This window comes from Musca autumnalis, unplaced genomic scaffold (genome assembly GCF_047663935.1).
Source record: "Musca autumnalis isolate F117 unplaced genomic scaffold, ASM4766393v1 scaffold_1, whole genome shotgun sequence".
Taxonomy (NCBI): domain Eukaryota; kingdom Metazoa; phylum Arthropoda; class Insecta; order Diptera; family Muscidae; genus Musca; species Musca autumnalis.
Window position 1 is genome coordinate 332,597,891 of NW_027411644.1, and position 27,456 is coordinate 332,625,346.

The following is a 27,456-nucleotide window of genomic DNA, read 5'->3' on the forward strand; positions in this document are numbered from 1 at the left end:
ATCGAACGGAGTGCATTTTTCATAACTCTGTTGGACTACATCGACAGATGTTGTGAAATCATAACTCCAATTGCACAACTTCAAATTTTTTTTGCTGGGTATAGAGTTAAAAAATGCTTGCAAGCATAAAAAGGGACCAACAAGGATTTGGGCCGACCATCGGACTAAATATTAGGAGTGTTCGTCTACTCAACAATTCGTACAAATTTGTACAAGTTCAGTATCTTCTTGTAATCGTCTAAGGTCTTTTGCATTGTACTGTAGAGTAAACGAACAACATCCAGTAAGTCCGTGTTTACACACGGGAAAGTAAATTCAGTTTTTAGGCAAAAGGGGGTAGGAAAGAGTATTGAGGAGCTCTTTCCTCTCCGCTCTCTCCCAAAAACTCAATTTACTTTCCCGAGAAATTTGTGTGTCTAAACACAGACTAACAATTTGTACAAAATTTGAATAAACGAACACACATATTAGTTTTCTTTTACTAAAATTTGTCCGAAATGCCCAAAACGGCAACTCTGGTGGTAACATTTGATGGTCCGAAATGCACAAAACGGCAACGCTAGTGGTAATATTTGATGGGAACACTTTTTCCTTTATTGGTACTTTATTCATAGGTCAATATAAATAACAGCTGTAAAGTAATTGTGTGGCTTTTGTTCTGTGCAACTTTAATAATAAATTAAAAAAGAATTGTATAAATATTCTTAAATTTAAAACTGTTTTGAGAAAAAACGCGCCAAAGAGTTGCAATCCGTATGTTGCTGTCGCAGTGCTAGCATACACTTTTCGAGGTACACAGATTGTTACAGATTGAACATTGCCGTACATTATCGTACGGGACTTTATTTTGGTGCACTTTTTGGACATTGAATAAATAAAGTATTCTGAGATGAGTTGTGATGGTGAATTGAATAATACGTACACTTCAACGCCCGATGCTAACATAGAGGAGGTTTTCATCAAGTGGTAAGTTGCGTTGTTAACCCACATAAAGCCACTGTGGTTTTTTTGCATTTTATAGTATTGTCATTTCACGCTTATACGACCTATACATTTCCTCCACGCAATTTCCCAAAAGCCAAGCTATTGGAAAAATTGACTTTTTGTAATTGTCGACTTCTGTAGTGCGATTCTCATTTTTTGAGTTACCGACAAAAATCAGTAAAATTAAAACGCAAAATTATGAATGAAAAGTTCAAATAAAACTTGACAACACTCTTGATATCGGTAGAACTGTGCGACAGCTTTTTATTCCTCGCCAACTTACCGAAAAACATCGGTAATTACCGAAATTATAAGTATTTTAATTTTACCAACAATTGTCGGTAACTCAAAAAATGAGTTAGAGAATCGCACTAATAGCTATATCAAACCATATGCTATATCACAACATATGCTTTTTCACATGTATGTTGTCACTTTGGGTATACTAATATGCAGACCAGCTGATGTCATACATTCGAAAAAGCATATGATGTGATATAGCCATAACTTTTATCATAAATGTTATAGTACGTTTATATATAACTGGATTATACAAACCCACTGGGTTTCAAATGTCAACTCCCTTGTTAGGAATGTAGTAAGAGTATTTGGTCTGTTACCGATTTCTGTCGGTAACTCAAAAAAATGAGTTAGAGAATCGCACTACAGTAAAAGAAGTAAAGGCCTACGTACATAACATGGTACAAATACACAGGTAGCCGCATCGGCAATTGTTGGTAACATAAGGTGTCAAAATTTGACATCAATTCAATGCACTTGACACATTATGTTACCATCAGCTGGCATGATAATGCTACCTGTATTATTGTACCATGGTACATAAGCTGCCTCGCCTGGTTGCCTTGCTTGCTTCTGATAAAAGAATAAAAAAGAAAAGGGCAACCCAGTTCGAAATTTGCTCGGCCTCCTTTATTCTTTTATTTTTATTATGTCAAAAATGAAGCAGGAAAGCAAGGCAACCAGGCAAAGCAGCTTATGTACCCAGGCCTTGACAGATACCTTTATGAAGGTCGAAGGAGAATCTGCTAAAGTGGGTCTGGCGGTAAACGTCGGGAAGACTTAGTTGATGGTGTCGACGAGCAATGCGTCCATAGAGATCGGGCCAACTGTTGACGTCGGTTCCTATAATTTTGAAGTAGTAAAAGACTTCGTCTACCTCGGCACATCAGTTGTGAAATAAAAAGCAGAATTGTATCGGCTAACAGATGCTACTTTGGCTTATGTAAGCAGTTTAAAAACAAAGCCACATCTCGTCAAACAAAAATAACGTTTTACAAAACACTGATACTACCCGTGTTGATGTATGATTCCGAAGCCTGCGTACTTGCGCAAGCAGATAAGGCAGTGCTTGGCGTGTTTGAGAGAAAAATTCTTCGAAAGATCTACGGACCGATCTGCGTTGACGGTGAATATCGACGTCGCATGAACCACGCGCTGTATCTGCTATACAACGCCATCAATATAGTTAAACGATTTAGATGCAACGATTGCGTTGGCTAGGCCATATCTGGTCTGTTCCTTTACTTTAAAAAATGGTAACAGTGGCAAAAAATGGTAAAAGTGGTGAACTGGTCTCATATAAATTGTATGCTTGTTAAAGTAAAGGAACGCTTTGCAGGTTAAAAATGGTAAGAAATGGTAACCACAGGCAGGTAAAGGAACAGAGCTATCATAAGAATGAGCGATGATGAACCCACTAAAAAGGCGTATAAATATGAGCCGCTTGGCGGTGCACGTAGAATTGGCAAGCCAAAGAATAGATGGCGCAAACATGTGGATGAAGAGGTGACAAGGCGCGGTATTCCAGAAAGAGAAGCAATAGACAGAGAGAAATGGAGATCTTTTCTTATTTCGGCCTATAGAACAAATGTTCTGTAATGGACCAGCTAAGTAAGTGGAATGATATTGAAACATTCAAATTGAAAATCTAATGTCATGTTCACACGAGCGTTTCAATTACATTGTTCGCCTGTCGAACGACATACACGAATTAACCCGTTTCCACGACACCATTCGTAATTAACAGAAACATAAACAAAATTTCCTTTATTTTTGTTTCATTGTTTTCACGAATATTTGAACCGAAAACACATAAAATATACATTAAATGAATATGAAAAGCTATAGACTTTCCTTCAAATGTATCTTCTATATTTAACTATACACATTTCCTTCATTTTTTCCATAAATTCTGAATAATTTTGTATTTTCAATATATTTTTATATGTTTCTATTTTCAAAATTAAAAAGAAAGAGACATGTCAAAACAATGTTTGTGTATGCAGACTTTCAATTATTTGTTTCCTTCTTGTTTCCTATTTTTTACGCGATTTTAAACTAATGGACCAGAAATGTGTGTGGAATTAAGAAGGAAACACAACCATCTTCCTTCTGCATCTATATAAAATGTTTAGTTCATTAATTTTTATTCATCTTTTTCATTTTTTTTTTTAAATTTTCGTGTTTTCAACAAATTTTTCAATTTTGAATTTAGACATGTCATAATTAATTTTTTCGATAAATTCTCTCATTTGTTAGGGATGGGACATACTTATTCGTCGTTCAGAGAGTATTTCTAATCGAACAACGTAGAAAAATCGTCGTTCGTTCATAGAATTTTGTGTGGGGAAATAAGTAATTTATTCGTAGTTATGGGTCGAACAACGAATAGAGAACGAACGACGTACCGTGGAAACGGGCTATAACGAGTTTTCATTCATGTTTTCCAAAATATTCAATAAAATGTGAAAAATATTATTTTTTTTTAAATTCCAATAATTTATAGACATTTCCTTATTTTGTTTACATTTACATTTGACACTAACGTTACAAACAAAAACAAATTCATATGTGGTTGTTGTTCAGTTGTATTTGTTGTAGTACTTACTTTACCTGTTTTGTTTTACCATGAGTTTGGTAGCAGTTCGAGCGAATTTGAATTCGAATCGTCTCAGTGAAATAGACCATTTTCTTTCAATGAACATCGTTAATGGGTCGATTCTGTATTCCGATCGCGATGTCAGTCACCTCTGCGACAAAATTTAAAATTTGTATTACGTATAGCGATAAAAAATAATCGCCGATAACAAGTTATTGGCGAGGTAGCGAAGCGTTTTTTAAAAAAATGTTCTTGTTCCAAATTTAATGTTATAAATTTATAAGGTGGAAAAAATTTTGCCCGGAGTCGAGTTATTTTTTTCGACTCAGACTCCGACTCCAGCAAAATTGCTCGACTTCGAAACCCTGTTTCCAACAATCACCAAAACAATTGTTTATAATTTAGGTTTAAATCAGGCAGCATACTTTTCTATTGCATACTTTACGGGGTGTCATTGTGTCAGTGCATGCTTTTTCAATTGGTTGAATTGTGTGTGTGGATAGAGTAACGTTCAATGAGCGCACGTGGGCGCTCTCTCGCCTGACGCTGGTTTAAATCAGTGATGCACAAGAAGATAATGCTATTTTGGTTTTTGTATGGGAAAGAGAGTTGTACATAGTTAACTTGTTCGTAAAGACGCGTGCATGGCTGGTTTAAAAAGCTATTTTCGGCTTCCAAAAGACACTGTTCTTTACCCAGGGTTTACACATGCCAGTGACAGTTCGAAAAATTCAATACATACACAATAGGTGTGTTCGTTTATTCAACAATTTGTACAAGTCCAGTAACTCCTTGTAATCGACTAAGGTCTACTGTATTGCACTGTAGAGTAAACGAACAACATCCAGTAACAATTTGTACATATTTTGAGTAAACGAACACACATAATATTTTACTACCACAATTAAATTTTTTGAATTGTCGACTCCACTGGCACTAGATATTTCATGCCAGGAAAAATTTGAACTCGCTGCCAGTAATATGTCGAAAATGAAAAAAGAGTTGCCGAGACTATTTTTTAATCCATGCACATTTTTGTTTCTTTTAAGAATGCAAAGATTTAATGCATATTTTCAAAAAGGTTTAGAAATACAGATAATACATCTCGGTAGCTGCAATATATTAGTGGTAAATAAAGACATGAAAATATAGGCTGACAAATAATTTCCCCTCTAGGGTTATACAATATTGAAAAGACGGCAATACCAGATTCATTATGTTTATGATTGAAAACAATCTTTTTTACAGCTATACCTATTTTCCAACTGAAAATTCCTGTCAACAGAAGAGGATGGAAGAAGATGTTAGAATCATAAAATAAGTAAACAACAATATACTTCCCTGATGATGACAATCGAAGATAGTCGAAATATTGGAAACATAAACAAACAATAAAAAACAAAAATGTATCTGTTTTTTATTTATGACCTCAAGCCAAACGAATAGAAGAAGAAAATAAATGAAAATGTTACTAATTATTTTTCAATTTTTTGTTTTTATTCACTTGTAAATATACACGGCGACAGCTAATTTGTTGTCGCCCGAAAATGAATTTGACGGCGTCGGGCGACTTTTGCTATACGTAATGTAAAAATTGCATCTGGCAACACGACTCGTGTCGCAATACAGAATCGACCCATAAGTTCGATTTGGTCGAACTTTTATACCCTCCACCATGATATATGCAAAGTCAAAATATATACATATGTATATATATATATATAATATATAATTGTTCCACAAACATCCCATAAGGGACAAGGGAGACTTCTCTCATATACATATGTACCGTACATGAAATTTTTATAAAATGGATTCAAATTTGTCATGACTCTGCATGGACTGCTTCTAAAAAAGCTATGCAATCACTACTTCATATAAAACAACTTCAAATAAATTTTCGCATTTTTAGGTTTAAATTACACACAATAAATTTTGACATCATCTGCATACATAAGTAATTTAGAATTGTGTACCGATGATTAACAAATAGTAAAAATAGTACTGGATCTAAGATGGGTCCTTTGTGAAAAAGCAGATGGGACATCAATCAACTTTGAGTGATAGTCTTCAAACAGAAACAACTGGGATCTGTCATGAAGGTAGTAAGAAATCCATGACAATAAGATTTTACTGAAACCAATGCGATCGAGTTTATCAGGTACGAGTATGTGATGGAAAACGGTTCGACTCGTTTTGCCATGAATCGAAATCGTATATTTCTAATTTTAGTGAATGAATTGATTTATGAGTTGGAGTAGTTTAACATACTTTCCATTTCCTGGAGTATAATAATTCAATCAATCAAAATATTTTATATTTAATATAGTTTTTTTTTTTATTTTATAGTTACTACCCCTATTTTTATACCAAGTAATTGTGTTTTGGAGTAGTATAGTCATCCCTCCCTTAAGTTACTTAATTTAAAATTTGTTATCATGGCATTATATTTTAGTGTACAGCCTTAAGGTCGAAAGACTGGGCATATGCGAATTGAAATAAATAATGAAATTGAAAATGTATTTTAAAAATGTTATTCAAATAAGGGGCGTTTGTGAAGCAAACTATATACAGTATGCAAAACTCATATTCGAATATTTCAAATATTAGTAAATTCCTTATTTATAGCAGATATGGCAGAAGCAAGTGCATTTATTTATTGGATAAAGAATATTTAATAATAATTTGGCTGAAACAAAGATATATTTAATTAGTTCCATCATTTACGGTAGTTGGTTTCAGAATCGAAGAAAAAATCATATTCGAACACCTTAAGGCACTAAATTTTTGCTACTTTTAAGTATTTTTCTGGGTAAAGTGTGATTTTTTTGTACTTGAATATACTTGCGGATGCCTCTGATGTACAGGAACATAAAATTTAGCAAAGTTAACGTTCGAAATTTTTTAAAAAATTAAATTGATTACAAATATATTAAATTTTTTACAAAACTAAGCAATATTGTTCAAGAAATTAAAATTAATGGCAAATTTTGGGTGGCTATTGCTTAAAATAGCTAATCTTAGTTGTTCGATGACAAAATATGTAGTCCTTATTAAAAATAAATGGTGCCAGCTCCTTAGAATTTAAGCCTGTCTAAGCTTATAGCAGGACATTTCTCATTTATACGTGTGAAAATGAACACGCAATATTTTAGCAATACCTCTGTAATTTCAGACATCACTTAAATAGCAAAGCAAATGCTGTAGCTAGCGTAGTATGGCAATATTCAATAACTACACTAGCCATTCCATCGGGACTAAAACTTTTAACTGCTTAACGTTTCGCTAAATTTGTTGAAATATCCGGGTATGTTCTGAGACACACTTCACGCCTCAAGCATTTTGCTCACCCCATTTACGCTTGTTTTTCTAGTATTTTATGGTCAGACTAGAGTGTAATCTTCTTTTAAAATACCTGAATAAATTTTAGTCCCAAAAATTTCGCAAAAAATTGGAGTAAATGGGGTGAACAAAATGCTTGAGGCGTGAAGTGTGTCTCAGAACAAAGGCGTGAAGTGAGGGGTGAAGTGCATCTTCGAACATACCCGATCATCAGTTTGAAGATATGGTATTAAAATATGATCTAATCGCGATAATTTGTATGTGCATGGAGTATTTAACTTGTATTGTTTTTGAGACAAAATCACAAAAGGTTTTTTAATCCCTTTTAAAATTATTCTTAATTGTAAATTTGGATTTATGTATTCATTTATTGCGATTAAAGCTTTTAAGCCAATAAACATCGCAATGCGCAAAACTACTACAAAATCATATTCTGCATAACAAAAAATCTTAAAATTATTATTAAGTAATTAAAAAATTAAGTTATTAACAATTTTTAAGCAAAAACAAAATATAGTATAGGCTCCCCAGCCATAAATAAATACGTATAAAAATTACATCTATTGCTGATGGTTCAAAATCAAATCAATGCCAGAGCAAGCAGAATCTACTCAGCAACATCAGCCAACGCTGCTATAAAAAATCATTAACATACATATATGTGTCATGTCGAACCTACTATGGTTCAGCTGGTCTGAGAGCAAAGCTTTCAAACTTGTTACGAAATACTCTTCGGGAAAAAGAAAATTGACGTAGCTCATTGGGAAGTCCGTTCCACAAATGCGCAGAGCGAACAATAAATGATCTTTCGTAAACGGATGAATAAAATCGTGGATAACGTAATTGTGTATTCCTAGTAAATCTGAAAAAAACACAGTCTTTCTCGTAGAACACCAGGTAGGTCCAAAAGCACAGATTTGTAAAGAAATGATATAACACGTTCTTCAACATATATTTTAAAGGGAACTCCAAGAAAGTTACAGGCATGAGCAGAAACATGTTGAGATCTACGCAAATTGTAGACAAATCTAATTATCATATTGAAAAGTCTTTCTAGTTTATCAATATTCTCCTCCGTTGTACCAGAAATGACTTCTATGACATAAGATATAATAGACATTAACATGGAATAAGCTAAGTTTCTCTTAATACTAAATGGCAAAAACAGTTCGGTAGAATACAACCTTCGAAGTATACTTATTACCCTAGGGTATAAGCCATCAATATGGGCAGAAAAATCCAGCTTTGAGTCTATAACAACTCCTAAACATTTTAATCTGTCAACAAAACCAATCGTTGAGCCTTCAATCTGTATATTCATACTACCATCCATACGCCATATTGGACCGAATAGCATGGCTTTAGTCTTAGAAGCATTTACAATCAATTTGTTGTTTCGCAGCCAACAAATTATTGAGTAAACGAACACACCTATAATCTTATCATGAGCTATGGGGAGTTGTATTATATCTAACGAAGTCCCGCACATCAAACCATTTTTAATAATAATCTACGTTTCCAATTTTTTGTTTGTATAAATAAAATTTTTATTAGTTTCAAGAACTATAGCCTGTTTCTCTAAGACGATACAACTCCCGTTGTAGTAAAAAAGTTAATATTTTGCAATGGCTTGCATTTTTATTGCATCTTTAAGCTGATTAAAAAAATTGCATTAATTCATAATTCATTTTTACAGCGAGAATATCGATAAGAAAATACAAAAACCAATTGTAAGACCACGAGTTCGGCAATTCCTTGATCCACAGCAAAGACGACAGAAATTTTGCCTTAAATGGAAAGATTTTCCATGGCTTAGACCAAGTGAAAGGGATAGTTCCGTTGGATTTTGTACCGTATGTCGCAGAGATCTAGTTTGCAAAAGGACGCATTTGGAGAGACATCAAAAGACTTTCAAACATACGCGTCTTCAAGGTTTCGAAAGTGTGAATTATTTTAACGAACCAGAGGCTGATTTAATTGAGGCCCATACCAGTGGCTATTTGGACAATGACAATACTGACAATGTTGAATAGTAAGTATATTTAATATCAATTCTGCAAATTGGAAATAAAATTAAGTTTTACCTACAGCGAAGACGAAATCATGTTTGATGACGAACACTTCGAGTACACAACTATAAAAGTGGAACCAGCTAAATTTACCCCATACAAAGAAGTCGAGCCTATAAAATTGAAGAAAGCCCCAATAAAACTTCCAAAGAGTGAAAAGTCCACATTTCAATTTTCAACACCCGATAGAATTGAACAAAATATAAGTACAAAGACTCATTCCATTAAGAAGGAACAAGAACGGTTGAGAGAAATGAGCGACTTCTTTTATATGCCTCGACAGCAACCCAAGGACAGTTTCGATCTGTTTTTCGAATCTGCGGCTGCTTCAGTTAAAAGTTTACCTCCTAAACTAGCAGCAGAACTTAAAAGCAGAGTGTCTCAACTTTTAAGTGAATTTGAACTAAGAGCCATTTGCGAAAAGGAGGCACAGGAAAAAGCCGCAGCTTCGGCTGGTACACAATCAATTACCGCCATCACAAGCCCAATGACCGTTGCGGTCGACCGAACCATATGTTCAAGTACCGAGCAAACAAGTGTGGCGGCAAACCAACAGCTACAGGACCAGCAACCGATTGCTCATTACGTATATTCATATCAACCCAAATAATTTCAAAGTGTTATAATTATACTTTTTTTGTAATAAATTAAATACGAAATTTATTTTCTGCAGTTTTTGATTCACAAGAGAATATAGAATTGAAACAAAATGTTCACACTCAAGTCCAATTCATTTATAATATTTTACGAACCAGACCAGTGGAGACACTTTTACACCCATTAAAATTTATATTTTGTAAGGAAGAACACACTGAAAGATCTTCAGATGAGAATACTGATCATATTTATTTTTTATATATAACTGATTTGTATATACTTTATTAACAGAACTATGTTTCAGACTACAAATACATAATGCGGAAATAATTTAAATAAACTATACAAATGTGCCAAAACGTGTTTAGTTGTTGCATTTAAGCGAACTAGTTCTGAACTTCATCCAGAAGTGTCCATGTTGCGTTGATGGCTTATTCGACAGGTCTAAAATGAATCAGAAAACATAAATATTGTTAGCATTCGCGTGGATATGTCGCGGAATGTACATCAGATATTTGTTTATGTTTTACTTACACGATGCGCATGGTGTTGGTGAACCCAGCTCCTTGTTTCCAGCCGGTAACAATGACAACTTGATCACCGGTTTTGATGAAACCATTCTTCTTACCAACTTGTACGCCAAATTGCACACGTACATCCACATCCTTAAGCCAATCACCAAGTGGAGCTTCTGCTTGGAAAAAGAGAACGTTGTAGTCCGTGTAATTTCAGATAAGATATGGACGATTTAAACCTACCCTTATAAACCAAAGGAACTAAACCTCTATACAAATGGGCTTGTCTAGCGGTTTGGGAATAACGAGTTACAGCAATGATTGGACACCTGGGGCGGTATTTGCTAAGAAGATAGGCCGACTTTCCGGTAGTAGTGATGACTACAATTGCGGCGGCCAAGGATTTGTTTGCTGCTTCGACAGCGGCAATTGCGGTTGCATGGGCTGCGTCCAAAGTGCATGATAGGTTGGCACGGACCAAATCATTAAATAGATTTCTGTGCCACAAAGCGGCTTCGGCTTCCTTACATGTCTTTGCCATTGTTAACACACACTCCAAAGGATAGTCACCCTTGGCAGTTTCACCAGACAACATAACACAATCAGCACCGTCTAAAACGGCGTTAGCAACATCCGAAATTTCAGCACGAGTAGGACGTGGCTTCTTGATCATAGATTCAAGCATTTGGGTGGCACAGATTACGGGTTTACCGGCTCTATTACAGCGAGAAATGATAGCTTTTTGGGCCAAGAACACCTTTTCGGGAGGAATTTCAATACCCAAGTCACCACGGGCTACCATTATACCGTCAGAAGCAGCAATGATTTCATCCAAGTTATGCATGCCTTGTTGGTTTTCAATTTTGGAAATCACTTTAATATTTTTTCCAGCTTCTCCCAACACACTTCTGATTTCAGCTAAAGCGGCAGCATTGCGAATGAAGGAGGCAAAAATGATATCAACGCCCTGTTCAACGCCGAATTTAAGATCAGATTTGTCCTTTTCTGATACAGCTGGCAAATCAACAGGAACACCGGGCAAATTAACACCTTTACGAGAGCCCAAAACGCCACCATTTTCAATTTCACATGTCAATGTGTCGCCAGACACTTCCTTTACAATTAGAGATATCAAGCCGTCATCAACGTACACACGATTTCCTGGTTTGACCACTTTGACAATATTCTCGTAATCTACAAAAACAACATCCTTATTGCCCTTTTCGGCGTACTGTTTATTGGTTGACAACTTAATGGTTTCATTCCTCTTCAACTCAACTTCAGCAGTACCACTTCCTTCGATTAAGCCAGTACGAATTTCAGGACCTTTTGTATCCAAAGCAATGGCAACTGGGTATTCATAACCAACTTTTTGAGAGTAGTTTGCGGCGGCCTGACGCACATTCTTTACAGTCTCGGCATGGTATTCATGTGAGCCATGAGAAAAGTTCATACGGGCAATGTTCATGCCAGTGGCCATCATCTTTTCTAACATAGGTACGCTCACAGAGGCAGGACCAATGGTGCAGATGATGCCCGACAAACGAATTTGCGAAACAGGAGCATCGAATTCGAGGCGGCACATATGTTCCAATTGGGAATCTGCTTGGGCTGCCATTTTCTGGGGATATTCGTTTGGCTGCAAAAAAAAACAAGATATTTATAAATTTATTGATTGTTACATTAAATAAAAAACAGACCACAACTCTGTGGAATTGTATCAATAATTTTTCACACAACACAAATTATATGGTTGTAAGTCATTCTGAAATAACGGTAAGTAGTGTTCATAATGTTGAAATTGTTCCAATATTCACCCATTTTAGATAACCGCTGTAGGACGGACAGTGGAGGTTTGTTTAACTCGTATTATTGTGCACTACGTAATCTTGCAGAATATTTGGCTCCGTAAACATTTATTTCCGCAATTATAAATGCATTTTCCTTAGTTTACACAAAAACAAAAAGATTCTCTAAAAACGCTATTTTTAACATGAAATATGTATATTCGTGCAGACTTGGCAAACATTTTTCGTTGTGACAAGCCAAATCGGTCCATGTATACAGAATATATCGCTCTCTTTCCGCTCCTCACGAAATAAAACTCATATCTTGCTATTATGTTGAGAGAAAACGCAAAGAAGCAATACAAATTTAACTGAATTCCTTTATATAAGGATAAAGTAACTGTCAACAAATTGGCTGTTGTCTTCTAATACTTGTCTGTTCCTACCATCCTATTATACACACACGTACATATATTTTTTGTCTATGTACATTAAGCGAAAATTGCATAATTTTTACAGGGATGAAAACATATTCCAAATACTTAGAGAAAAATTTGTCAATAAACATGTCCTTCACACAGACTTTTGAAGGGTCAAGCTTTCATACTTCTATTAATTGATTGTGTAACATTACCGTCATATGTACGTGAATGATTATGCAGTTAATAGCACACACACACAGACACAATTTTTAAGAAAAAAAATACCTTAAAATTTGGGTTTTCATCGTAAATTGTTGGGTTCACCATTCTGACTATGTGGCTGTGAAAAGATCTCCTGGCAAAATTTCTCTGCGGACTTGATAGACCAAGGTATGATGTTAAACCTTCCGGAATGCGAACACAAAGCAAAAATCTACTTTTGTTTGAAAATCCTTCGAGGACTCCCAAACGTAATGAGTTTAAAATCGACAAGAGAATGTTTTTCTTGTGCTTTTTAAAAACAAATTAATTACGGTAGGTTTTCAATTTTTCTTTCAAACTAGGGTGTTTTTGTGTGAATAACAAATTTCGATGCGATTTATCCGTCTGTTGTTAAGGCTAGAGAACAACTGACATCAACCACCCCAGAGGAACCGAGTATTGTTAAAAAGGCACACAAACTTACAGAAAAGAGAATAACAAATAGTATTCTATGAATTTTCTCACCCATCGCACAGTGGTACGGTGTAAAGAGTAGGCAAAAGTCTACATCAACCCCTTTTATTCATGTCAATTGAATAAAAACGATTAAAGGGAATAAAAACAGTAACATTTCCTTTTCATAGGATTCATGATGTGTCCTAACTTTCCTTGTGACAATTGTAAACTTGTGGCTTAGAGAAGGTGCTATGGTAACTGAAAAAGTATCCAATTCGAATTTAGGAAGCAGATTCAACAAGAACACATAAACCAACAACAATAATAATTTTAATACAAAGGGTTTGAAATTTCATATTGGAACAGTTGATGTGACATAACTACCTATTCAACATGTCTTGCCCAGAATCAAGATGCAATAGCCAGATGACACAGTAAGCCAATCTGATGTCCTCTCTTGCTGACAAATTATATTTTGTTGATATGTTCCAGAAATGCAAGAATCTATATATAATAATTGTTCCACAAACATGCCAGATGGGGACAAGTGAGACTTGTTGGTATGTTCCAGAAATGCAAGAATCTACTAATTTTTAAAAATTACATTTCGACAATTCTCCAATGGCAATGTTTCTCGTTCACAAGCAATTCCGATCCGGTGAGTTTTGTTGTAAAAACATTGAAAATTATAGGTGTGTCTTTTTACGTGTTAATTTGTAATAATTATTATGAAATGTTACTAAATGCTGTCTTTTTACAGAAATGTTCAGTAAAAGAGAGCGAAGTGAGAGAACAATTTTGACAGTTGTTTGCTGAGAAATTAAGTGTCTCTACGTACTCGATAATTTGTAAAAATTATTACAAATTATTACTAAATGTTGTTTTTTTTTACAGCTATATTTATTGTTCAGCTATATTTATATTTATTGTTCAGTAAAAGAGAATGAATTGAGAGACTTGTTTTGAAATGTTTATTACTGAGAACTTATATTTTTTACTGAAGGAATTTCGTTCAGTAACATTTTGTAGCTTTAGCAGTTGTCAAAAGTTTAAAATATTCAAACATAATCGTCAATATTAAATCAAATTGCAAATTTGTACTGAAAGAGTATAAAATTCTTTACTCTCTAAAAAGAAGTTACTGAGTAATATTTACTGAGAAAGTACAAGGACAAACCTATTATGCCTGTCTGCGTACTCGATAATTTGTAATAATTAGTCCCAATTTACATTAGGCGAGTTTACTTGCGGCAAGTCCCAGTTTGTAGGAGAGACACGTGAGGGGAATGGAAATGGAAAAAAATTGCTCGTACCGGCAATTCTCAGGCAATTCACTTTATATTTTTCGTATTTGACATTATTTTCATTGTTTTCAAAACAAAAGTTGTCGGAAAAATTGACTTTTATAAACTCAAGAGGCAAGCTTAAAACGAAACGAGAAAAATTGCAGCAAGTAAACTCGCCAAATGCAAATTGGGACTTATTACAAATATTTCGAATTTTGACAGTTGTGTAAAGGAAAAGTTGCTGAAAAAATTGTTTCAGCAACATTTAGCAGGTTCGATCTGTTGTTTTTTAATCAGCTGCTCAATGTTTATCTGATTTTTGTGGAAAAATACTATAAATATTAAGATTCAGCTATATTTATTGATTATTTTATTTATTTTTCTTAAAATTGAAGAACTTTTTCATTGCTTTGGAGTTAGTTTTTCATTCATACATTGGCGCCAATGTTTTTGTTTTGATAATCAACTGTTACTTTGCTTAATTTTACTGAATGCTGTCTTTTTACTTTTTTTCTCTATTTTCGTATCAAAGAGTAAAATCTCTCTTATTCTCTGAAAACAAGTTGCTGAATAATTATTAATGGACAAGTAAAAAGACACAACTAATGTCAATTATGGAAAATATTGGTCTGTTCCTTTACTTTTGAAAATAGTAAAACCGGCAAAAGTATTGAAAGTTGTTAACTGCTTCCATATGAATTGTACGGTGTCTGAAGTAAAGGAACACTTTTCGAGTAAAAAGTGGTAAAACTTTAAGATTCTTGCACGTAAAGGAACAGGGCTTATGTAAAACTGTCTGTACGAACCATGGCACAATTACCCAGGTAGTGGTATCACCCCAGCTGATCGAATATGAAAAGTCAAATCTCTTTATAAAAAATTAAATTTGTTGTAATTTCTCCAACAACATAAAGAAAAGTTTGACATAACATACTCAAAATTTTACGATACCACTACCTGGGTAATTGTGCCTAGCATTTGAGATTGTCTTTTCAAAAATCACATTGAAGAGTCTTTTTAGAGTCCTTTTGGTGAAAAACATTGATTAAGTCGCATGTATGATCAGAAAGTAAGTCGAAAGTGACTCCCTTTAATGATAAAAAAGAGTTCAATTTAAAATACAACAACAAATGTGTAGCAATCACAAATAAATCATTGAGGCGTTTAAAATGTGACTATTTTTTTGTTATTGTCACATTTTGATCTTCATGCAGATTGAAAAAATGCTTAATCAAAAAAGGGTCATGCAGGTGTTTGAAAAGTGATTATAATTATGTATCTTCTGATCATATTTTGGACATATAGGTGATTAAATACTTATTGTTTTGTTTTATTTTTGTTTTGTTGAAAATAATTCTCATATACACTTTCTACAAAGTTTGATATAAATGTAACGTATAATATTAAGTGTATAGACACACACATGTTCAGGTTTTGCCAAGTGAAATGAAGAAGCAGAGTACTAACCACCGCGCCACATAGAGGATAATTAAAAGACATAACAAAGCAGAAAGACAACAAAACAAAGGAAAGAAACAATAAATAATAAAAAGAAAATTATTTTAATTTATTTCGTCTAATAAAAAGATTCATAAATGACTCCCCTAAAACTCATAAACGATTATAAATATGACCCAAAAAAAGACACGAAAAAAATTCCCAAATTATTCAACAAATCACCAATAAATGATTGAAATATGATTCGAAAAAGACTTTATATACCATCAGAAAATTGGCAAAAACGACTCGAAACTAATGCAGAGGAAGGCTCATTTGTGATTTGTTTAGAAGAGCCGCCTGTAACGTTTTCGTACTGACAAAGGAGTCATTTGGCCTGTTTTTGATCCAAAAATTGATAGCGGTGAACTTAAGGACTTTTTATACATTTTTAATGCTCCTCAGATTCTTTGTAGGTAGTTTTTAAACTTCGCAAAGATATTTCAGTTGTACAACCATGTATTGTTCCTCGAAAATACAACTGAATGCATCAGAAATAAAAATGACACATGTAGAAATCAGTTTAACATAGAGGCTGACTTCCGTGTGGTCAGTTGCTTTGTGTTGTTTAAACTTCGTCAAAATATTTCAGTTCCACACTCATACATTGTTCCTCAAAAATACCTACATACATTACCAGCAAACATGTATCAATTTTATTTCTGATTCATTTAGTTATCAGAAATAAAAATGATACATGTTTGCTGGTAAAAACCTGCGTTCGCAGTTCTTAAGTACAACGGCGTTAAGAAACATAATACTTCGCAGATTTTAAGAGATTTGTAAAACAACTGACGATACGGATGTCAGCCAGACTACTTTAGTACCTATTTTTAATCGTAAAACTAATAAAAATTTTTAACAATATGGGCACTAGTATAGTAGATTAGTATTAAAATGGTTTGATGTGCGGGACTAAGTTAGCTTCAGCTTGATTAAATTAAAATAGAATCATCATAAACACTACTCGACTAGACCCTAGAGTGTGTTTACACAAATCACTTTAATAAGTTCTTTGGCCACATATTTAGCGCATTATTACTCGTTGCTATTACTTTTATTAAGCGAGATATTCTCATTTATGATTACAATATTTACAACATTGGTGTTCATGCAAGATTCTCTTATGATTGTAAATTCACCAACACTTAAAATTAGTTAAATTTATTTTAATCATTTATATTTAAAATTAATTATGATTAAGCTAATGTTTTAAAAATATAAAATAACTTTTAAAACTCAAAAAAAAAAAACGACATTGTAGGTTTTTCTTAAATACAATTTGTGTTAGAGAATCGCACTACTGATTTACAACATCTTATTGGGATATCGAAAAATATGTTGGGTTCCTATCCGAACAAATTGTAAAATATTATGTTCCAATCAGAACCAAAGAGCAACCTCTAAAAAAATTCAACGTTAAATATATGGGCAAATATTTCTCTTCAAACATTAATTCCACCCCCGCAAATACTGTACACATATGCTTGTAGATATATACAGAAAGAAGATTAGAAGTGTCTGAGAAAAAGCTTTTTATAAAACATCGCAAACAATTCTACAATTCTCTACGATAAAAAAGGCTTTTAAACAAACGTCCAAACAGCTGACATCAACATACACAAACATGGAGAATAGGCATAAAATGACGTCTTCGACCTTGAGTTCAAGCTCTAAGGACAAAGGACAACAGAGAAATGACCGGTCAAATCGTATCTAGAGTGGCGGAAAATTAAAATACAAAACTTGAATTTTGTTAATACAACTACTATTGTTATTTTGTCTGTAAATGCCGGATAAAACAAATCAGTACACACACTGTGCTACATAATCGAAGCGGAGAATGGAGAAACTGCAATGAACTTTTATTGCTAGTCACGCTATTTATGTATTTACATACCACTGGATTCGATTAAGAAATTTACAATTTTCCGATTACATTATTTTTACTTAAGAAAAATGTCCAATGAAACACAAATCGTTCGTCTAATCATTAGTTGACTCAGAATCGGTTAGCTTAGAAGGTAGTCCCTACAAGTAAGAACATCATTCTACACAGCACCATCTATCTGCCTCTGTGACTTTGAATTAACCTTGCTAACATTTATATAGCACTGCATATTTGTGTAATATGATCGTGAATTGGAACATGGAATTAATGAAATTAATCCAATTGACTATTTGATGTATGAAGGAACGTATTGCATATAAACTTATTTCAATTACCTGTACTTATTTAATGGGAAAAATAAATGCGTTATTTGATCTGCGGATTTATTGTGCGAAATTCAAGCGACTCCGCGTAGTTTTGCACTGTTCTTGGAATGGAACTGAACTGGAGATGATTTGAATGAAGAGAACAGAATGACAGCACGAAAGGGATATTTATTCTTGGTGATTCCCTCTCTTTTCGTTACTTTTGGGGATTCTTTTTTCGTGAGTTGTTCTCGCTGTTTCCTCCATTATCTCATGTTTAGGTGTTGTTGATAAATTATTGCGTGACGTATTGTTATTAACTGAAAAATTAACTAGGCGTTTACACCAGACAATTTGAGCGTTTTCAGACGAGCGAATTTGACTGCTGAAAACATATTTTACGTTTTGATTCCCATTCGTAATTTTCATATCCTGTGTTGCGTTTTTGAAGCCATTTCATATAAGCGTACTTTTTGAAGAAAAAGAAGTACGGTTTTACATAAAGGTACCAAAAATGTTTATTTGTGTATTATATTCATGGTGTAAGAAAGAAGGTGATACAATAATAGCAACCTATGTCTTCATTTGCTGTCAAACATATTTTTAATCAAAAATAAATAACAAATATTTCGCTTCTATAAAAAATATCTGTGTACAACATCTTTGTTTAAGCTTCGCGAATAATATTTTAACGTTTTCTTCTAAATTTTGTGGATATTTCGCGCAAAAAAAAATTGACAGCAAATGAAGACTACAACCTAACTATTGGATCACCTTGTTAAATTCGCCTTGATTATATTTGAACATTTAAAATAAAGTGAATACCATAAAAACTTGTGAAACGAATGGTTAAAATTGTTAATAAAGAATACCGTAATGTCCAATTTACATTAGCAACTTTTTCGTCATTTAGAGCTGTTTCGTTATTTATTTGCTAAAACAGGCAACATTTTGCGTCATTTACCATACAAAAGTAAATGACGATAAAAAACTTGCAAAAATTATGTTTTTTTTTTTTTGTTTTTGGAATTAATTTAAGTTATTTGATACACATTTGTGTTGTGAAATTCCTATTTTTCTGAATAAATATATTGTGTGCGTGTGTTTGTGTTATTGTATAAGTGTGTATGTGCGATTGTGTGCGTAAGCAAATGACGCAAAAAACAGATGTAAATACACTTCATTTGATTCTAGGATTTCGTAAAACGAAATCATTTAATATGCATATGTAAATTGGACTTAATAATTTTTAACACCTGAAGATAACGTGTAATACCCTAGACAGACGGTAACGTTAATTTGCATTAAGATGGGCATTTAATTTTAACCTGACAGACGACATTTTCTGCATTTACGAAACAGCGGTTTGCTGGTAAACAACTGTTTTGTTGTTGTTTGCAATGCAAAGTGTGTCTCAGAATGAATATGATCTCTCTCCTACATGAATATGGGCTCTCTTTTACAGCATTGCCATATTGAAATAACTAAATTCAGTTTAAATTCCCTTTGATTTTGTGCATTAAGAATGTGGATAATGCACGAATTAATTTGAATTAAGACCGTTAATGCAAATTAACGCTGCCGTCAGTCTAGGGTATAAACATGTCAACAAAGATTTGTTTATAAAATAAGGAAATACCTTCTCCGTTTATAAAAGCAACTCTATTCATACAATTTTTTATTTCAAAACATTTAAAATAATTTCAATCACGAAAAATATAAATGGTCTGTTTCAGAACTTCAAGTAGGCGTTCTTAAATCGAATTCCCCAATACAACAATTTTATGATTTTACTCTACTATGGAAGTCGATCTAGAGACGCATAATTTCTTGTATTTTTTTCAATGAAATCACTCTAGTGTGGACCGGGACAAATGCTTGGTTTACATTCGGCGTCATTTCGTGATTTCGAATGCGTTTCGTGATTTCGCGCGGAATCCAGCAAAATTTATCATGATTTCGCATACAAAAATGAAATCATCTCAGTTCGTGATTTCAGCGAAATAAACATCGAAATCACAGTACACATGATATACAACCCTGTTTTTGCCTAAAAAAGCACCAAAAGTTGCAACACTTTTCACGTATCACAATAAACAAGGTATATGGTCAATTGCGCAACAAAAAAGTTTAGTATCAAAATTTTTAAACAATGTGAAAAAATGTTAAATTACTTTGTTACAATGCTATTTTTCATTGTTTTCCCGTACTTTTTTTAATAGTTATATTAGAAAAAAGAGCGAATTGTCAAAAATTGCTTCCCCATACAAATTTCGTAAAAATACGGAAACAGAAAAATGACGGAAATTGCAAAAACTCCAGCAGAAATGTCAAAATCAACGTATCGTATTTAGATGCCAATGAACATGCTGCTAGTGTCTACTAGGCCAAAATTGTATGGCAGAAAACAGGAGAAGAGGGTGTTATTCGGCGCAATTTTTGTTTAAAGAGAAGTGCAAGTCTTGCTAGATTTCGGAGAACGGGAACGCATTTTTAGCACTAAACGGGAAAACTGCTGCTAGTAGTAATATTTTGCACGTTCTGAACACAACTTTTATCTATAAAAATTTATTGTTATGATGTATCAACGATAAAATCCTTTTTATACCCTACACCACTATGTGGGGAGGGTATTATAAGTTGGTTTTGGCCAAAAAGTTTGTAACGCATCGAAATAATGGTCGTAGACCCATACTTATATATACCAAAACAAGTGAGCAAAGGCTATAGTTGGGATAGGGCCGACCATGTGATACCCTACACCACTACCCCTGTGCATAAGCTTTTCACTGCTAAACATTTCTTTTAGGGAATATAATCCGACTACCACCAAAACTAATATGCCTCTTTCTCTCTGGGACCCCCATAAGCAACCAAAATTTCGTGACCATCCGATCAAAAATTACGACCTGTAGCTTGATTGCAAAAATGGAAGAATTCGATGCATTATCGACTATTGTGGTATCTCCCTTGTTTGACCACCTTCGCCAACCTGCTTTACACCAATGTAAAGGTAATATTTTCTTCTTCCTTTGACAGGCTTTGCCGTTGGAATACCCCTACTAGAAGCCGATATATTCACAAAGAATAAAACTTTGAATTTGTCTCCAAATGAGTTTTTCCCCATTCCGACCCCTAAATATTATCCGACTATCACCAAAATCAATAGGCTTCTTCCTGTGTGGAGCCCCCATCTACCCCCAAAATTTCGTCACCATCCGATCAAAATTCCAACTTGTAGCGTGATTACAAAAAATCGAAAAATTGGGTTTATTACTGAATTTTGCAATATCTCGGTTTGCTCACTTACGCCAACATACTTTGCATCAATATAAACGAGATCTTTTCTTCTTCCATTGACGGGTATTCCCTTTGGAATACTCCAACCAGAAGCGGAGATATTCGCATAAGAAAAAAACGTTGACTTTCCTCCACATAAGCTTTTCGCTTATTCCGAATCCTGAATATTATCCGACCATCACCAAACTAAATAGGCTTCTTCCTCTGTGGGACCCGCATCCACTCCCAAAAAATTCGTGACGATCCGATCAAAATTGCGACCTGTAGCGTGACTACAAGCAAATCAGAAAATAGGATGCATTACCGACTATTGCGATATCTCTGTTGTTTGAGCAGCTACGACAACCTACTTTACATTGTTGTAAAGATGATATTTTCTACTTTCCTTGCCAGGTTTTGCTTTTGATATACCTCTTAAAAAAACAGAGATATTGGCTTTGAAATAAAACGTAGACCTATTCTCTAAATAAGTTTTTGCCCATTCCGACCCCTAAATATTATCCGACCATCATTAAAATCACTCTGCTTCTTCTTCTATGGGACTCCCATTAACCCCCAAAATTTCGTGACGATCCGATCAAAATTGCGACCTGTAGCGTGATTACAAAAAAATCGGAAAATGGGATGCATTATCGACTATTGCGATATCTCTGTTGTTTGAGCAGCTACGACAACCTACTTTACATTGTTGTAAAGATGATATTTTCTACTTTCCTTGCCAGGTTTTGCTTTAGATATACCTCTAAAAGAAACAGAGATATTGGCTTTGAAATAAAACGTTGACCTTTCTCCAAATAAGTGTTTGCCCATTCCGACCCCTGAATATTATCCGACCATCATCAAAATCAATAGGCTTCTTTCTCTTTGGGACCCCCATTAACCTCCAAAATTTCGTGACGATCCGATCAAAATTGCGTGATTACAAAAAAATCGGAAAATGGGATGCATTATCGACTATTGCCATATCTCTGCTATTTGACCACCTACGACAACCTACTTTACATCGTTGTAAAGGTGATATTTTGTAGTTTCCTTGTCTAGTTTTGCTTTTGATATACCTCTTAAAGAAACAGAGATATTGGCTTTGAAATAAAATTTTGACTTTTCTCCAAATAAGTGTTTGCCCATTCCGACCCCTAAATATTATCCGACCATCACCAAAATCAATAGGCTTCTTCATCTGTGAGACCCCCATTAACCCTCAAATTTTCGTGACGATCCGATCAAAATTGCGACCTGTAGCGTGATTTCCAAAAAAATAGAAAAATGGGATGTATTACCGACTATTGCGATATCTCCGTCATTTGGTTACCTACGCCGACCTAGTTTGGATCATTGTTAAGACGGGATCTTCTACTTTCATAGTCAGGCTTTGCTTTTGGTAAGTTTACAACTAAAGCTGTGATATTCGTCAATATAATTAAAATCGCAAAATTGAAAATTGGGGTTTTATGTGCTACTATTGTGATATCTTCGTTGTTTGATAACCTACGAGCACCTACTTTACATCATTAGAAAGGTGATATTTTCTACTTTAATTGTCAGGTTTTGCTTTTGGTATACCCCATATAGAAACTGAGATATTCGCTTTGGAAAAAAACGTTGTCTTTTTATCCACCTAAGTTTTTTGCCCTTTCCGACCCCTAAATATTATCCGACCATCACCAAAATCAATAGGCTTCTTCCCCTCCGGGACCCTCATCAACATGCAAAATTTCGAGACGATCCGATCAAAATTGCGACCTGTAGCGTGATTACAAGGTTTAGATGGACAGACGGACAGACGGACGGACTGACGGACGGACACACATAGCCAGATCGACTCAGCTCGTCGAGACATTCATTTTGGTATATATAAGTATGGGTCTACGACCACCATTTCGATGCGTTACAAACTTTTTGGCCAAAACCAACTTATAATACCCTCCCCACATAGTGGTGTAGGGTATAATGAATGTCTCGACGAGCTGAGTCGATCTGTAATCACGCTACAGGTCGCAATTTTGATCGGATCGTCACGAAATTTTGGATATTGATGGGGGTCCCGGAGGGGAAGAAGCCTATTGATTTTGGTGATGGTCGGATAATATTTAGGGGTCGGAAAGGGCAAAAAACTTGGGTGGATAAAAAGACAACTTTTTTTTCCAAAGCGAATATCTCAGCTTCTATATGGGGTATACCAAAAGCAAAACATGACAATGAAAGTAGAAAAAATCACCTTTCTAATGATCTAAAGTTGGTGCTCGTAGGTGATCAAACAACGAAGATATCACAATACTAGCAAATAAAACCCCAATTTTCATTTTTGCGATTTTAACTATATTGACGAATATTACAGCTTTGGTTGGAAACTTTCCAAAAGCAAAGCCTGACTATGAAAGTAGAAGATCCCGTCTTTACAATGATGTAAACTAGGTCGGCGTAGGTAACCAAATAACGGATATATCGCAATAGTCGGCTATACATCCCAGTTATCCATTTTTTTTGAAATCACGCTACAGGTCCCAATTTTGATCGAATCGTCACGAAATTTTGAGGGTTAATGGGGGTCTCACAGAGGTAGAAGCCTATTGATTTTGGCGATGGTCGGATAATATTTAGGGGTCGGAATGGGCAAAAACCTTATTTGGAGAAAACTCAACATATTATTTCAAAGCCAATATCTCTGTTTCTTTGAGAGGTGTAGTACTTGCAAGTACTCAGCAAATTATCAGTAACTTCTCTTAACAATGCCAAAAAGGGAGATCTGAGACTATGCAGTATTTGGAGAGGAATCACCTTATTAAATGCGGTCGAGTTCCCCACTAAAGCAACTTCACGATTTTACTCTAGTATGGAAATCTAGCTAGGAACTCTGGATTTCATGAAATTGTTTCAATGAAACCATCTAGTGTGACCAAGGACAAAGGAAATATTTTTCATTTCAAATTATCAAAGAGCAAGAATCCAGGGGCTCAATTCTGTTTCTATGAAAATGTAAAATGAAAACGTTTATAAAGGAAAAAACTGTCAAATGAAAAAAAAATATAAGGAAAATATTTTTCATTTCAATTTTTCATAGAACAAGAATCCAGACACAGCTCCAGTAGTGCGATTCTGTAGTTAACGATAATTTTCGGTAAGTGCTATTCTGTATACCAATTTTAACGATTTTTGTCGGTAAATTTTGTCGTTAATTAACGAAAATTATTGTTAAGTTAACAACCAAAAAAAAAAAAAGTAGTCGTTAAGACTTAACGACAGTACATTATTGCAATATTTTGTTGAATTCTTTTAACAACGGCGTTTTTATATGAAAATATTGTTACGAATGTAACTGTTAGGTTTAAGTTCTTCTTCTTTATTTGCAAATCCGTGTTTGGATATGTTCTTATTTAGCACATTTATATTTATAAAACTTATTCTACATTGTTGAGTTGCCTATTTTTTGCAGCATTTAGTAAATTTCGTTCATCAGAGAAATTAGTCCAGTCTTGTATGTTCCGTAACCATGTAATTTCTCGCCTTCCTCTGGTACGCTTTCCTTCAATTGTTCCCTTGAGAACCGTTTGTGGAATTTTATATTTGTTGTTTCTCATTATGTATGCGAGGTATGCTATTTTTCTTTTTCTGATAGTCTTTAGTAGCTGTCTGTCAATGTTCATCCTTCTTAGTATATCTTCGTCTGAGATACGATCAGTCCAATGAATCTTCAGTATTCTTCGATACAGCCAAATCTCAAAGGCCTCCAGTTTCTTCTCGTCTACAGATTTTATTGTCCATGTTTCAACTGCGTACAGCAACACGGACCATACGTAACATTTAATAAAACGTATTCTTGTTGGAAGACCTATGTCATGACTTGTGAGAACTTTATTATATCTGAAGAAAGAGTTTCTGACCTGCTCAATTCGTCATTTTATTTCTATTGATGTAAATGGAGTAAGGAAAATCTCCAATATTACACATATTAGCGAATATATAGCGATGGGAAATTTCATGTCATATGACATTTACATATAGACTACCCCATATGGTAACCCTTTGCCTCTCACCACCCTCTCTCACCTACAAACTGACAATTGCCGCAAGTAAACTCGCCTAATGTAAATTGGGACATATTTGGTACAAATCGTACAGGGGAATAAAACAACGTCTACACGGAGATTAGTTAAATCTAATTCCGTAACAATATCTTATGTTAATAAGGAGGATACACAAGGTAAATTCTGCCTTATTGAGAAAAATTTTCTTAAGGCATTTACATAAGGGTTAACTATGTAGGATAACATGGGGCAGCTTCGCCACTGTTGTGCTTTCGCCAGCGCCGATTTTATTGAAGCTGCATAAAGATCACCAAAGAGAAAGTTGTAGATTTTCGATTAACTCATAACTTTCCCGTGGACGATCTTCATGTAGCATCAATTAAATCGGCGCTGGCAAAGGCGCAAAAGTGGCGAAGCTGCCCCATGCTTATTATTAAAGATGAAAAACGTTAGCTACATCTTCAAAAGAACACAAGTGTGGCACTGTTGTATAAGACCTACACCAGTGCCCTGAACACTATCTTTCTACGAGGCCAAAACTTGTATAGTATTCATATAACCTACTTTGTTCTGTGATAATATAAATAGATAGATTTAAACTCAGCATCACTAATAATCAGAATGCTAAAAATGGCGTATATGTTCGGATATCCGAACTTTTCATACTCTCTGCTATGAGAAATTCCATGTGATGTGGGCATAAATTGAATATGTGAATATATAAACTCAAATGCCGGTAATGTGGATCCACGTACATCATTGTAGGGGCTTAAGTCATTTCAAAACTCAAGATTCATATGGCAAAATTAACTCTTCCTTTTATTGCGGTGTTAAAAATGTCTTGATCTGTACATGCATAATAATACAATCCACTTCAAAGTGACCTTTTGACCAATGATTCTGATTACACTGTCCTGCCTACTCCAAACATATGTATAATACCTTGCCGAGCTATTACTTGGATGCGAATGACATGTTTATTCATATCCTGCAATAAAACCACGAAAATCAATGAGATTTATTTGCCCCCTAGAAGTACATACATACATACATACTTGACGCTTTAGAAGTTGAAATAATACTTGTGTTTCGCATTTTTGGGATACTTGCATATACTTATGTTAGCGCATTTCTTCAAAAAGCGGACCTTTTTTCCTCCCTTACGCGTTTTATGCATGTATTTACGAAGAAATAATACTTTTAATTCAAAAATACATTAATAATACACATGAGTTTCACACTAGTTTCTTGAAATTATGCATTTTTCCCAAAAAATGCAAAGTTTCATGTCAAAATTTCATTGAAATTACTCCAGTGTGGCCCGGGACTAATAATCAACAAGCCAATATATTTCATGAAACTTATTTCGCCGTGTGGCAGACGGCTTTACGGCACCTTTTAATTTCAGGATTGTCAAGTTGGTGATTTTTTCGCTACTTGTGGTGATTTTTGAAGTACAAAAAACCACTGTTTAGGGATTGTAGCGATTTTTAATTTAAATCGCTACATTAGCGATTTTGGCTCGGCAGCGTTTGTAGCGATTTTTATGCAAAATTTTTTATTGTCATCACTTTTAAAGCAAACGAAGAAGAGTATAGCTCTGTTCCTTTACGTGTAAGAATCTTCAAGTTTTACAACTTTTTACTCGAAAAGCGTTCCTTTACTTCAGACACCATACAATTCATATGGAAGCAGATTACAACTTTTGCTACTTTTGCCGGTTTTACCACTTTCAAAAGTAAAGGAACAGACCATATATTGTGCAGCGAGTAAAATATTCAGATCGAGTTCAAAAATATAAAAAAGCATAGGATATTTTATTGAAGAAACGGTATAAAACATGTATGGGCAAAAATAGAATACTCTACCAGCTGGCGGAA

At 34.4% G+C, this 27,456-nt stretch overlaps 2 protein-coding genes and 1 long non-coding RNA gene across 5 annotated transcripts; 2 read left to right on the forward strand and 1 right to left on the reverse strand.

Annotated features, from left to right (window-relative positions):
- Positions 1-596: 596 nt before the first annotated feature.
- Positions 597-9,957, forward strand: Ravus (ravus). 2 transcript variants are annotated; one of them, XM_073963024.1, is made up of 4 exons: positions 1,667-2,559; positions 2,624-2,895; positions 8,922-9,257; positions 9,316-9,957. In XM_073963024.1, exons 2-4 carry the CDS (start codon positions 2,873-2,875, stop codon positions 9,902-9,904), a joined length of 948 nt encoding a protein of 315 aa, XP_073819125.1. In that variant the 5' UTR covers positions 1,667-2,559; positions 2,624-2,872; the 3' UTR covers positions 9,905-9,957. The 2 variants fall into 2 exon arrangements, with proteins under 2 accessions (XP_073819124.1, XP_073819125.1); XM_073963023.1 differs by lacking the exons at positions 1,667-2,559; positions 2,624-2,895 and adding an exon at positions 597-966.
- A 158-nt stretch (positions 9,958-10,115) lies between these two features.
- LOC141390225 (pyruvate kinase) lies at positions 10,116-18,462 on the reverse strand. 2 transcript variants are annotated; one of them, XM_073963019.1, is made up of 4 exons: positions 18,282-18,462; positions 10,650-12,045; positions 10,426-10,582; positions 10,116-10,335 (listed from the first exon to the last, which is right to left on the reverse strand). In XM_073963019.1, exons 2-4 carry the CDS (start codon positions 12,022-12,024, stop codon positions 10,323-10,325), a joined length of 1,545 nt encoding a protein of 514 aa, XP_073819120.1. In that variant the 5' UTR covers positions 12,025-12,045; positions 18,282-18,462; the 3' UTR covers positions 10,116-10,322. The 2 variants fall into 2 exon arrangements, with proteins under 2 accessions (XP_073819120.1, XP_073819118.1); XM_073963017.1 differs by lacking the exon at positions 18,282-18,462 and adding an exon at positions 12,901-13,321.
- Positions 13,432-14,048, forward strand: LOC141390233 (uncharacterized). Its single transcript, XR_012409302.1, has 3 exons — positions 13,432-13,706; positions 13,765-13,930; positions 14,033-14,048. It is a non-coding gene; the product is annotated as an uncharacterized lncRNA (long non-coding RNA).
- Positions 18,463-27,456: the final 8,994 nt, after the last annotated feature.